The sequence below is a fragment of the Antrostomus carolinensis genome, unplaced genomic scaffold (assembly GCF_000700745.2).
Source record: "Antrostomus carolinensis isolate BGI_N321 unplaced genomic scaffold, ASM70074v2 scaffold16737, whole genome shotgun sequence".
Taxonomy (NCBI): domain Eukaryota; kingdom Metazoa; phylum Chordata; class Aves; order Caprimulgiformes; family Caprimulgidae; genus Antrostomus; species Antrostomus carolinensis.
In genome coordinates, this window is record NW_010328199.1 from 5,659 (window position 1) to 20,274 (window position 14,616).

The following is a 14,616-nucleotide window of genomic DNA, read 5'->3' on the forward strand; positions in this document are numbered from 1 at the left end:
GTGAATCATCTTTGCTTGGGGTGACAATGCGCCCAGGCTGTGCCCCAACACTGTGCAGCAAACAAGTCAAGGCCAAGCTGATTTTCTTATCTGGAGTCTCTGGTAGGGAGCAGAAATATAATCCAAGGGATGGCTTCTAAATAAGCTCACGTGGACCATGGGAGGTCTCCTGAGATGTGCTGGGAAGGCTGTTCATCGAGCTGGCAGGGTGGCTGCTCTCCAGAGCAAATAAAAACTTCTCTGGCTTCATTTGTGAATTTAAAGGCAATTTGGGAACCTGGACCTGGTGCTTTATATACTCATTTATGTCACTTCCCTGCGCGGAGGATGTCTGATCTAGTCCTTGATGGTCAACAGGGCATAAATTGGTAAGGAATAAGCCCCAAACTGAAAACAGGGCTGGTCTGAAAGGCAAGGCTGAGGCAGGGGGGGAATTTTGCAGGTTAGCTTTATTGTCAGGTGCAGACAGCAGAGCTGGTGTGACAGTGCCTGCTGTCTGCAAGGGTTGTGCTCACGGCGTGGAGAAAGCGGTTATTCCCAGGGCAGAGACAGAAAGGGCCGGGCTGGCAGAGCCTGGTGTGATCTTCCTGGAGGAAATGGTGTTCAACAGCCAAAATCAGCAGGTGGGACTCAATACAGGGTCGTGCAGGCGAGGGACAGTGCTGGTGCAGTGTCCATGCAGTGGCTGGTGATGCTGAGAGCAAGACAGAAGATGAGGTTTGCAGAGCCAGGAGCTGATGAGTGGGGACTGATAATTCAGCTAACGATGTTGCAGCAGCAGGGACAGTCCAGCCCTACGTGGTGTCCTTCAAACGGAACAAACTGGGGCTCTTTCCTTGGGAATTGGCCTCTTGGCATGGAAAAAAGCCTCTGTGCTTCCCAGAGACAGTGGTTTGGGCACTTCAGGAGGCATTTTGGTAAAATAAAAACATCGACCCCCGTTTCAGCAGACGCATGATGCAAACCTTTCTGCCAGCATAAGCGCAAGCCCGGCCGCAGGAGCTGTTTTCATGTGGTTCAGTGGTCAGTGGCACACATCTGGTGGCTGTAGGCTCCTTGAGTAACATCTCAGCATGGTCTTGGCAGAAACTGGCAATATTTTGGTATGAAAGTACAAAAACACATCAGTCACACAGAGAAAGGCTCCTCAGAACCTTTGGACAAAGGGAAAAGAGGCTTCTCACTCCAGATTCCTGCACTGGAAGCTGCAATCCTGAGATGTATCCACGTAATTATCAAGGCTCCACCACAGTGTTGCTGAATTCATGTGAACCACGTGTCCTTCCCCTGAGAAAAAAGCTGCACAGACGCGTGTCCAGGGAGACAAATCACTTTTCCTACATCGGAAGAAGTCCAGGGAATCCTTTATGGCATTGGAATGTTGCAGCTCACAGTGTGTTTATGCTCAGCAGCAATAATCCACCACTTGTTTGAAAATACTTCTGGGCAATTGTAGTAACAGACAAAACACAGGAGAGAAACTTGGATGGAGCTGGTCGGAAGCAGGGAGGGAGCAGGGCAGAGAGAAGCAGGAGGAAAGCTTCCCATCCTGGTGGGACAGCCCTTGGAAAGAGCACTCAGGCATGCAAAGCTTCCAGAAGGGAATTTGCCTGGCTTGAAAAAGGGAATTATGAGTGCATTATTCTCCCTGGGAGGTGTTGTTTCCAAGATTAATTAATAAACAATTACCAGAGTTTGACCCAGTGCAAACAGCCATTGCAAGGACATCAGATCATCTCGAGGCAGCTCTTGCCCATGAAGTTGGGTTCAAAGCAATCGTGGAGGTCAGGCTGGCTCTTGTGCATTGCAAAGGATTTATTTTTCCCCCCCCAAAAAATGTCTTTTGCAAATAAACTATTTTTTTTGGGAGAAGGGGTTGACTCTCTGCTGTTCACCTAGTGGTTTGGTTCATCACTTTGAGTCCTTTTACCCATTTTGAGGAATTTTCTCTCAGTCTCACTCCTCTTTTACTTCTAATTTAAGTAACATGCTTCTCCCAAAAGTCTTTGCTGAGTTCCCCAGCCCCAGCCCGCGGGGGATTTTGCAGCCTGGAGGATTTGTGTCTTTGTGCAGTTCTGCGAATGTTTGAGCCTCTGTGTGTGGCCTGAGTCAGCTGAAACTTTCCAAAACACTTTCCTTTTGTTCTTGTCCCTCTCTAGGTCTTCTGAGGTTGTTTTTGTTAAGTCTTTAGTTCCTCCCAAGCCATTCTGCTCGGCGGAAGCACCATCAGGCTGTTTCCACCTTCTTTTCAAGTCTGGCTTCCCCATAAATCACAGTCCTCTTGTGCTCTGGGCAGGGAGGCACTTGATACACCGCCTTTATTTTCCAAAATACATCTCTGGGCCTTTGCAAAACCCTGTAGAACAGCTCCCAGTAGTTTATTGCAACTGTGATGATACTGGTAAGGAAACAGTTTATGGTCTCCTTCTAAGATCCTACTTTTTAAGATCCTACTTCCTCGCAGTTGTAACAACATTGGAGAACAAACGGCGATCGCGTTCTGCTCCTACTAAGTTTAAGGATCTGCTGATCCAACTGCACGGGTAGAAAAAGAATTATTTTCCTGGTATAAACTTCACCAGTTCCTGTAACAGCTGAGACTGTGTTTGCAAAAGATCTGTGCCAGCATAAAGGGAGCTACACCCTGATTTCCATCAGCAAAAACTGGAGCTACGCTGAAGTTACCTTGTTAGGTAAGCTGAAGGAAGGTACGGCGCAAGGGATTTGTAACATCCTCCTTTGTGCTGTGAAGCAAAAGCTGAGGGACTGCCTTGCACGCTGAGGCTGTGGCTGAAGGGCAAAAGATGTATTTTTCTGTGAAAAGACAATAAGTAGGTAGCAAGGCAGCCTAGTATTCCTCCCCAACTTTCCAAATCACATTCATAGCTCTTGTCTGGAGCTTAACCAGTTCATCTTACACAAAATGCAGTGAGGTTTCAGTCTCACACCTGAACTCTCTGTATTGCAAGAAGCTTTAGAACCACAGTCATAAAAACCTGGTTTCTTGTTACCTGTTGGCTGCTGCTTTCAGGAATCACACTGATTTGAAAGGTCGTTTACTCAAGAAGGGTTTTCAGCATTGCCCAAGCTACTATATGCCGGTATTGGTAAGCGATGCTTGTGCATCCACCCCGAGGTGTATTACAGCTGCTTATTTGGAGAGAAAACTGTTAGGTTGGACTTTACAGTGCTTTTAAAACAAGGTGTGTTTTTCTCTTTTATGTGGTTAAAAGGCAAGCGAAATGTAATATTGCTGTACTACAGAACAAACCCCACACATCAGCCCCCCTCTCCTGTACCTTCAGAAGGCAAGACAGATTTGCTCGACTGTCAAAGCAGCCTACTGACATGTCCTCAAGTCCCTTGCAAGACTCTAACCCAACCTCCTCGAGGTGACTTGCTATCAGTACTCCTCTCCAGAACCAAATCCGACTGCCAGGAGTGACATAAGCACCCACGGAGGTGAGAAGAAAAACACTGTGCTGCCTTCACCCATTTGCTAATTGCCAAATCGTAAAGCGTGCTCAACGCTAACAAAAGGCATCAAATAGGCTGCCGAGTATTCAGCCTCTAAAATTATTATTATTTATGGGATGGGACTGCGTTAGGATTGCGGAAATTCAAGTTCAAACAGAGACAAGGAAGACAGGGAAAGCTTTATTAGATTCCAGCTTAACCACGTGTCAGCTGGGTTACAGGAGAGCAGAACTGGTGGTAAAGGTAAGTTACCAGCATGCACAACTGAGTGAAAAAGGGTAAGGCTGTATTCAAAGCAGGTCAGGGCATGCACACCAAAATGCAAGCTATCGAAAGGGCAAGTGGCTGGCTCGAGAAGTGGGCAGTGTCTATTTTTTCCATGCATTTTGCTGAAGCTGAAAATTTTACCAGAAAGAGAAAAATAAATTTGATGTGAGTAGAATCCCTCTGAGAAGTAACATCACCATCAGTACTACGCGACCGGAGGCAACAACATGCGCGCTTGCTTTGAATACAGCCTCAGTGAGAGTCAAGTCAGGAAAGACACCGTGATATGCAACATGCCTTGGAGAGAGGAAACACGAAGCGTCAGGGGAGATGACTGCGGCTGGGACAGCTGTCCTCACCCAGGTGAAGAAGGGGTGGAAGAAAATGCTGTCCTTGCACAGTCCACAAGTCTCTAAGGCTCATGTCCTACAAGGGGAAACCTGCTCTGTATGGAAAATCAGTAAAGACCATGTCAGTTTGCTTCCTTGCTCGCTACGAGCCTTTTGTTTCCTGTGTCTCCTTGTCCAGACTACGGGCTGGAAAGAGCAGCAGCTCTGAGCCCTGAGAACTCTGAAAGAAAAGATGAGAAAGAACTTGGCATTTAGGCTACTGCATGGTTAAAGTACTAGTCAAGCCCATCTTACCCATTTGTTCGATTTATTTAACTTCAAAGAGGTGCACACTAAAGCATTAAGATTTACTGGTTTGGATTCCTCTCTGTACAAGTTCTTTCAACCAGCTCGAATACACAAAGCTTTACAGATAGAAGCACTGAAATACAAGATAAAACAAATCTAAATTCCAAATCACTCCAAAGAAGAAAAATCGTAGAAAATAAAAAAAAAAAAACAAACAAAACCAACCAACAACCAACAAAAAAAAACTGCAGCACTCCTCAGGGAAGGGACAGACTGCACAAGGAGGAACACAAAGGGATGGAAGGCAAGCTAGTGTAGTCTCTGCCCAATGCTTCTCTGTGCTGGTGGCTCAGGGGATGGAGTTCAAAAGATCCTTGAGGAAGCTGTCGGGATCACTGATTTCTGATAAGAGTCCTTTAAACAAAAGAAGATAATACAGAATAATTAGATCCACAAAGCGGTTTCTCCTGCCCACATTAGGGATTTGTGCTCAGGCATGTGTAAGTGAATAACGACAGCTGCAGCGTTATTTTAAGTATGGACAAGATGAAGATAAACCCTTATTGGATGCACGTGCAGAAGGGACCAAAGTGTGTACATTAAATCCATATGGCACTTGCTCTTCTGCATCAGAGCTACTAGAGAGACCCTGCTAGCTGGCTGCCCAGCAGCTCCGTATGTTGGACAGTGAGAGATGGGTCTGGGGCACAACTAACTTGTGACAGAAGTAAGAGTGGTTTCATAGAATCCCAGACTGGTTTGGGTTGGAAGGGAACTTAAAGATCATCCAGTTCCAACCCCCCTGCCAGCAGCAGGGACACCTTCCACTAGACCAGGTTGCTCAAAGCCTCATCCAACCTGGTCTTCAACACTTCCAGGGAGGAGCAGCCACAGCTTCTGTGGCCAACCTGGGCCAGTGTCTGACCACCCTCACAGTACAGAATTTCTTTCTAATATCTCATCTAAACCTCCCCTCTTCCGGTTGAAATCCATTTTCCCTTGTTCTATCATTAACTGCCTTTATAAAAAGTCCCTTCCCAGCTTTCTTGTAGCCCCTTCAGGTATTGGAAAGCTGCTAGAAGATCTCCCCGGAGCCTTCTCTTCTCTGCAGGTGAATTTTCAGCATCTCCTGGTGATACCAGAATCCGTCTGGCAGGAACTCTGGCTGCACTGAACTGCTGCCTCTAGTACATGGTCACATCCGTTTATCAACCTTCAAACCACACAGACCCAAAAACATCCTTAAGGTGTGATGTATGAATGTTTAACAGAGCAGAGGGAGGATCCACAGCATCAAGTGAGAGAAATTTTCCTGTCTGGGGATGCTCAAGCGTGTCTCCCAGCTGTTTTTGAAATAGCTTGGGCAATAGCTGGAGCGCCGAGGGCTCCTCCTCGCTGCCTCGTACAAACAAGCTGCTGCAGTGGTGTCAGGAATGCTGCTGTCTCAAGCAAGCAGCAGTCACAAGTTGCATAAGACAGTCTATAAAAGGGAAAGCTCACACTTACCAGCCACATCCAAAAATTCAGAAAACGTTTCGACTGGCATGAACTCCTCCTGGAAGGTTTTCAGGGCCTTGTCTGCAGCTTCGTGTATTGGCATGTCATTGTGTCGTATGAATTCAGCAAGAGAGTAGGACCAGCCTCCCTCTGTGTTACTGGTAGGCACCTTCTGTGAGAGGGGAAAATGGGACCAAATCAGTCCAAAAAATAGCTGTTTAGAAGAATAACTGCAAACTCTGGTACTTTCTCCTGTTGCTCTTGGACTTGCATCCCCTGCCTCTTGTAAACAAGCCACATAAAAAAGTTTCCCCATACACATCTTTTAAATGTTTTTGTACAGAAAAGGTCGCAGGCATTTTCTCACCCTAATTACTTCACTCCCTTTGGAAGCTACAAGGTTCTTTCTGGTGGATGTTCCTACCTCCTTCCTTACCCAACTGTTTCCCTGGCTCAGCTCTCAATGTCCTCACTTGTGTGAAGCACGAATGGAAAAAATAAACAAGTACACAACGCAGGAGGAGTGTTGCAAACTGGGAAAGTCAATCCTTCAGATACCAAACTGGGTACAATAAGCACAGGCAGCATCTTGCAGCCTTTCTGCTCATACAGGGTGAAGTTTTATGTTTACAAGGATCTTGGAAAAAGGAGCTTCAAATTTTGCCCTCTATTTCAAGTATGTGTATGTGCTCAGCTTACACAGACAAACTTACAATGCTTTTACTTACCTTGAACATGTTGTAAATGAGATCTACTAGGGCCCAGAAGAGAAGGCCAGAGCGGTACGTTGCGTATTCCTTCACTGCCTTATCTGCCAGTCTAGGAAGATAATGAAATCAATCTTTGAGTTAATCACTTTACTATGCTTTGGTAACTGATTTGATGAATAGCACGAAAGCTGAAACAGCCAAACAGCCCATCAACGATACACATGGGAAATGGCTCTGGGTAAGCTTTGCTGTGTGCTCTTTACCTCGTGTCACCAAAGCAGTGAGCCAATAAAACCTTATTTCACAGGAAGGAAACAAGCAGAGATGGAAGTGGACTGCTAAGACTATGTAGGAAGTCAACAAGAAAGTCAAAAAAAACAAATGCACAGCCCCCATTTGTACACCACTGCTTGGAGTAGAGCAGATTACTGAAGAAATAACTAAATCCAGGTTTGAGACACAGTCTGTATCAGTGAGAGGGAACATGTTTCTGCTTCTAACTCACACAAGTGTTTCTGAAAGACTCCAAAGTAAATGTTTTGTCCTTGAAGAAATGGAGCAGTTTCCATTTAATATCTTCTTGGTTATTCTATCACCATGAAAGGACTTCTTTGGGAAATTCAGCATCTGGATGAAGAAATGCTATAAAAGGTGCAGAGCTGCCCTGGGATAACAGCTCCCAAAGTTTACAGGATTAATCATGAACAGGTTCTGGCAAGGCAGAACCTCCTGCCAGCAACTCTAATGGGTTTGGAATTCTCTTGCATGTGTTTCTCAGGTACATCTGCCTCCATCACATGCTGCTTCCTGCTCACCACTTAAAAGCTTGGGAAAAAAAAAAACCACTTTTTTTTATGCATCTAGAACTAGTTCAGCTGCCACTGATGGAAGTCAGCAAGACAAAAGGATATCATCTGACCACAGGCCCAACCTCAATCTGCCAAAAGGTGGTGTTTTTTGGGGGGGGAAATTAACATTTTGCTGCTCTTTAGCCTATTCTAAAAGGCTACATTTGTGTGTCTGCCCTTAAAACAGACAGCTTAGTAGGTGGCAGTCTGCTTGGGCAGCTAGGCTTAATTATTTAAAGGAAAACCAATTAGTAAAGGTGACTAAATTTCCACGGGAAGAACAGCAACTTAGAGCAAGGCTAATTCTAGACTCCCAAATACTGCAAGACAGAGTTTCTTTTTATGTGAATGGTTTTGATCTAATTGGAGTCTGCTCCTTTAATTGAAAACTAAAAGGCCCTTGTGGGTTAAGTCTGGTAGCTACCTTCTGGAACAGCTACTTCATATAAAAGCCGCCGCGTTTTCATTAATGTAAGCTGGTTCAGGCTCATCAGCTATGCATAGATTGCCAGCAGAAAGTTAGACATTAACACTTCAGGAGCCTTGCTTCTCTCATGAATATTTTAGAAAGGTCAGACTCAGAGGCAAAAGGAAAAAAAATCAAAAGGATATTTTCCTCCCAAACTCCAGATGAAAGCTATACTGAAAAGTGTCTGTAGGATTTTTCTATCCAGAATTCTTGGTTCAGTAATAATGAGCAGGTAATTGTTCACTTGATCCAGTTCTTTGGAATTTGTAAATTATATTTACAAAAGAAGAACAAGCCCAGAACTCCTATCCACCCTGGTAATTTCACCTCTGGGTTTAAATACAAAGTGTTTCTAAAACTCAGAAGGTGCTGAGAATCCCTCACTTTGGTCTTGCAGACAAACTGTGATAGCTGTAACTCCTGGCAGAGACAGGAGATGTTTTTTGGCTAGATTCTCCTCAAACCTGTCTTCCAGTGACTAATCCAGCTGAGCAGCTGGATAAAACACCTAACCACAAGACAGGGCACAGGCAGTATTTCTCGCCTTCATTTAAGTACGAGGGAATGTAAAGCATTGTGTGCATCTTCATTAATAAATTTACAAGTCCCTTTTAGGATCATCGGTTGATCCTCAGCTGCTTTGAGATGCCCTGTTGGTTCCTACAGCCACTTCTCCTGATCTCTCCCAGTAAAGGTGGCTGTGAGTCCTGCATCTCTCTGGCTTTCAGTCCACACCACCCCGATGCACTCGGAACGGCGGTGCTCCAGACAACACCCTTGTACTGCAAATAACGTGGAATGTTAATCTTTTGTGTGCAAACATATTACTGTGACACTAGAGAAGCTGGCTTCCTCTTTGCCTTAGCCTGTGAATTCAAGGTATTGGCACTTTTCTGCAGAGCATTTCACCATCCATCGCCCTCTTCCTGATTTTCCACAAGAATAAATAAGCCCAGTCCTTGGAAATAAGAACTGCCTTATTTCAGTTTCTGAGAGGTATTATCAGTGGAAGGCTTTGTGTTCTCTTAGTCTGCAGGGATTAAAGAAAGCCCTTGAATAAACCTTGACATAATTCCTGAGAACTACTTCTGAGTGTTTTCCCCTGAAATTCCAGAGATTGGATGGTTTAGCTGCAAGTTTCTTCCTACGTCCGTTTCAATATGCTTTTATTACACACGAGCTTAGAGATACGTTGGAAAAGAAACAGAATCATTTACTGAGGGTTTTATAAAACACCAAACATCCGCAGCAAACCAACACAGGGGCTTTGCTTTACCAGTCTCTTTCATGGGCCACGTGAAAGGCTGCACTCTCTTGTGTCTGAGAAAACAGACTCCCATGATAATATCTCCTATAACTGTCAAACCCCCTTTCCCAGAACTCAGGCAGGATGTGGAAACTGGAGACACGAACACGGAGCAGGCTGAGCCTGAACAGCAGAAACTAGCACAGAAATCAATACAGGAGCTCCTTTAAGGGCTCTTTCACTTCTGATGCCTCTAATAGCATTGATGCATGCTGTGTTGTGTGTTACTACGATGTAATGACTTTATCAAACGCATAATTAATGTCATCAGAATAAGAATGCCCTTTAAGGCGACTTAGAATAATAATAAATGTATTCCTAATTATGACAGCTATTTAAAATCATCTTTTCAGAAACTAGAATTCCCTTTCCTTCTCTGGAAACATGTGCTTTTGTCAGGCAGGCACAGCCACTTATTCTTGTACTTCAAGTGCTTGACAGCTGCTATTGATTTTTTTCTTTTTTAGAAGCAATGGCATTTGATTTCTATTTCTATTTTTCTATTTAAGGAAGGTGGTGCACTGATCAAAAGAGCACAGAAAGAGCTTCATTAGTAAGGCAAAGCACAGAGCACGCTACCAGCTCTGAAACAGCACCCAACAGAAGTTACTACAGTGTTTCACTTGAGGTGGGGGGAAAATAAGCATCTTTTTACCTACTTTTAGTTATACTCCCAGCAGAAGCATCATTCCCATTGATGAACTGATTGATCCACTCCAAAAACCACCCAGAATTGAATGCTCCTGCTCACACCTCTGCTATGCTGAGTATAAAGCTACTAGAAGGGTTAACACCTGCTGTTCTAAAATACAAACACTCCTTTCCTTTGCTCCCCATGAGCTGCTGGGTGGTTCTGACTGCTGTGACAGTAACATGAGCAAAGCTGGCAGCTGCAGAGCAGCAGTGGGGTCCTGGCTAACCTGCTGGCTCCCCCTGGTGACACCACTCGTGTGTGGGAGGTGACGAGGAGTCTCTTGAGGATCTCCACTCTCATGGCTTTCCACTTCTCAGGGGGTGAGATGTGCAGCGCCAGCACGGTGTAATAATGGGGCCCGTCCACCTCGTAGGCACTCTCCACCCACTTCTCTTTGGGGTGCTCCATGAAGCTCTGGAGGTTCTTCTCCTCCCTTGAAGTTGCTCGAGTTCTGAAACACAAGAAAAGCTTTAGCAGCTGTTCTGGCTTTTGCATGTTCATTTGTTACATCTCAGCAGCTTTTTCTAAAGGAAACACAGGAAAAAGCAGTGCTAGCTTTGTGCTCTCAACTTCTTCCCAAATTCATCCACTGGTTGAGTATTTGTTCCTAGTGAAAGCCACAAACCCAGCAAACTCCCTTTTCCTTGGAGCTGTGCATAGTACTAGGGAGGTTTGCAAGGCAACTGGCACTGTCCCAATAGAGGGCAATACTATTGTAGAGCTGTTTTTTACTTTTTTTGGAGAAAAAAAATAGGGTTAGGCCAGCCAGTCCAAGTGTTCAGGTTGTACTATCTCCCATCTGACACTACAACACGTGATTGCAGCTCCTACAGCCAGACCTTTGAATCAATTTATGTTATTCACCTACCACAAAAGCCATCACTGAGAAGATACAGGCCAATTTCAAGACCAAAAAGACAGTGTATTTACTGTAAGCTTTTACAAATAATTTTCTTCCTTTCTCCCAGCTCCAGTCTCTTCAGAAGTCCTGATACCTCAGAGCAGACCATGTAAACTCTGTGTTGCAGCAGACTCTGTGAAGCTGTATCACACTTTACCACGGTTTATTGCTCTACTTCATCAGGAAGAGGCTGCCAGCCAGGCAGATCCCTTGATTTTTTTAAGTTAGATATACTCTCCCTATCAGGAAGATATAAAGCAGCAGCCTAGCAGATAAAGCTGTGTCTGGTGTCAGTGTTGTGTGACCTTTTCATTTGCTACATGATGCAGCTGGTAGCCCAACTAGTAGCTCTTCATTTTCTCCATTTAATATAGACATGTCTTTAGAAAAAAATCATGTCTGGAAACTACATAATGCATTTTTATACAACAGCTGCACAGTGTGTTCTGGGCTCCCTGGTGCCAGTAAAGCAGACTAATGAGATGAAAAGAATAGTTTCATTTATTTGTCTCCCAAGGGACTCTGAAAACAATAGCACAGGGATCTAGAGATAGATATTAAAAACAATAGACAAATTGTATTAGAGCCAAAATGTTGAGTAGTTCCAAGTGGGAAAGTGAAAGAGGTTTCCTTGCACTCCGTTTGGAGTGACCTTTGTTGAAGACACGTATATTTTAACATTTTAACTCATCTAATTACTATTACTTTCTAGTATCTAACTACACAAATAAAAGGTGTATGTGCATTACATTTTCACAGGGGATACTGCATTATCAGAAGCAGCTCACACATTCCAAAGCATTTATGTACCTATAGATTTGTACACTTCAACACAGAGTCAAGCCAAAGCATGTCCTTATTTTATTATGCTTTGCATAAATAAGATCTTACTGAAACACTTCAGCAGAAATGTTCCTATGCTGCTGTTTATTGGCAAAAAATAGTAGTAATAATAATAATAATAATAATAATAAATTCTTTAAAATGTCAGGAAACGCTGATGGACCTGAACACTACAGAATTCCAGTATGTCCAAACTGGAAACAAAACTCATTGTGTTATATTAATATGAGATAAAATGATACCAGGGTTAAGTTTTCAACTACCAACAATTACTTCATCATAGTGTCTCGCTTCTGTCTGTTCCAGAGAAAATGAAGCTGGCAGTGTTTCTTTAATCTAATAACCCTATTGCTCACCCCAGAGGTAATAATTACATCTAAAGTGGAAAGAGAAACGAATTCCCAGTTGCTTTACTCAACAGGTCCACTGTTATCCTGCGTGTTCAGGCGGCAACGCTTTACTCCAAACAATGTAAACCTGTAACAGTCTGCTTCAAATCTGCAGTTTGGCTCCTCCTAAAACATTTTCCACTATTCTTGCCACATACACATACAAAGCCCAGACTGCAGCCCTCATAGACCTTTCTGAGACCAAGAGTGGATGGCAGAAGTTGTTGCTAAGAGAAAGGTACTGACGTGTTGAGGACGTAGAGCACCGTATGGATTATGTATGGAATGAGGTGTATGTTGCTCTCCCTTCCTCCTCCTCCAGTATCTACACTGAATGATTGCTCCATCGCAAAGCGGAGAAATAGCAGCTTAATGTCATGGACATTGAGCTGGTAGGTGGGTTCCCGCTGCCCCGTGCATTCCTGGAGGTACGTGTTGTGTCTGAAAAAGAGCAGTAATATTTTATTATTTATCATACTTTATTAGAAACAAATTCAAAATTTTAATACAGTTTCTTCTTCCATACCATAGCTCAGAATCTGAGCAAGTATCTCATAGAAAAGCTTTAAAGAATGAACAGGATTCAAAAATGCAAGCGCAGCCACCTTCGATTAACCTCCCCAAAGGGAGGCTCTCAGCTTACTCTGGCAAATCCAATTCCATCTGCATACATACATACACTCATCGATACTATTTTCCCATGTCCAGGGCTTAGGATGCAGCTCCCTGGCTGAAATGCATTACAGATGTCAGCCACTCCTGATTTCTAACATGACTCTACAAACCCAGCAGAAGGTGGACCAGAATATTGACAACAGGGTGAAGCATCTCCATCTGCTCTAGGTAAGTGGTCAGGCTACTGTAACTCACTGCCATCCAACAGAGGTTTGGGAATCTACACTGGAGTGACTGAGGGCGAAGGAGATAATAAATTTATTTATTTATATGAAGCCAAGAAGCAAACAGACACCTGCACTTTTTTTAGGAGATGTACTCTTGATGGTAGAATCTGAAACAGCTCAGGTTGACTAAGATTTAGCTGCCATCACCTTTGATTCCATGGTTTGATACTCGCATGCCTCTGTGGTAACGTACTGACTCACCTACTCAAATGCAAAACATCTCCAGAAGTAACTTCTACTACTCACCGTGCTAAGCAAGTAGCAAAAGCAGATTCTGGCACATGAGGTCCCCAGACTGGCAGGAGCCCATTACACTTGGTGTTGGCATTTTGTAGGGCTGCACTCTCCCATTCTTCACGGCCGCGAGCAAGTCTGCATTGAGAAAGCAAACCACACCCAGGCAAGTTAGAAGTACACAAGTTTTTTGTCTAAGAAACCATCAAAATATTGACTATCCCACAGATTCTTTAAACTATAGACTTCACTTTTTGGTGTCCTGGCCTGACTTCTATTTGGTACGTTAAAGCAGATGACTCCAGAGAAGCCCATGATTGTCTCCAGGCTGCAAAGTGACCAACTCAGAAGCAAACCCATCCAAAGCCAAGTGCCATGCTCACAAACCACTGTGGAAAGTAACATCAATCACCACCATCCAGCTTGTGATCAGAACGTACCTTACAGCTGCTAGGTGACAATCGTAGTGGACAATGTTGAAGTGAGAGACTGTGCTGTACCCCTGTTGTTTTCGGGGCTTGTTCTCAAACTCCTCTAGTGCAACTCGTTTGGTGAAAGTGTAAATACCCAGGACTTTTGTAGGCTGCAATGACACGACAGCTACGTTAGAGATCAGGCACTTCTGCAACAGTTCACACTTGGTACTATTTTGACACTGCACTGAATTTCATCTCTCCCAGACTCTACCTCAAACTTACACTGAGCAAATCTTTTTCCAGCTTTCACTGAAAACATCCACTTTTCACTGGAAAGACACTTCCACTTCCCAACCACCTCTGGAATTACTGATCCTAAGAACCAAACCTGAGATTTCCCGATCTCCCAGAGCCAAGGCACCAACCCTGGTAGACCCTGATAAAACAGCCTGATGAAGAACAAAACCCTGCCTCGTTCCCTAATATCTCAAGAAATGGCTGTAACAACTCCTCTAGCTGACAAATGACTTCTTCCACTGACTATTAAATACTTTCATAGTCAAAAAGATCTGTTCCTTCTAGCCCAAAGGACGTCAGCTTCCTATACACCAACAGTTTCAAAAGATTACCAAGAACTTCTCATTCTCATTGTAGTTCAGATATTGCTTTTACTCTCAATTAGCTGGAAAATCAATCATGTTTTCAACATGTATGAAAACACTCAAAAAACCAAGGCAGAGCTGTGTCTTTTCTTGTCTTTCTCTGGCCTATGGTGGTCGGATACTGTCAAGTCCCCTCAGCTGGTGAGAGGGCTTTGCAAATGTATCTCACTTTACCTGAAACTTGTATCCTTCTCGGCAGATGCAGCAAGTCAGACCTGGTTCTTCTATAAGCTCCTCCATCTGTTTAAGCAGCGCAGTTTTGGTCACTACCTGACCCTTCTCATTCGTCTGAAAGAGAGAACAGCTCAAGCAGGTTAAAAAGACAACGATGAACACCACCATCCCCACCACTGTCCCAGGAAT

General features: G+C 44.0%; 1 protein-coding gene across 1 annotated transcript; it reads right to left on the bottom strand.

Moving 5' to 3' along the window:
• Positions 1–4,384: 4,384 nt before the first annotated feature.
• Positions 4,385–14,541, bottom strand: LOC104528235 (E3 ubiquitin-protein ligase UBR4-like; the record flags this gene model as incomplete). Its single annotated transcript, XM_010172176.1, has 8 exons — positions 4,385–4,796; positions 5,889–6,051; positions 6,608–6,698; positions 10,133–10,357; positions 12,286–12,480; positions 13,188–13,313; positions 13,616–13,758; positions 14,428–14,541. Coding segments are annotated over 8 exons (1,122 nt in total), but the record flags the coding sequence as incomplete, so codon positions are not given.
• Positions 14,542–14,616: the final 75 nt, after the last annotated feature.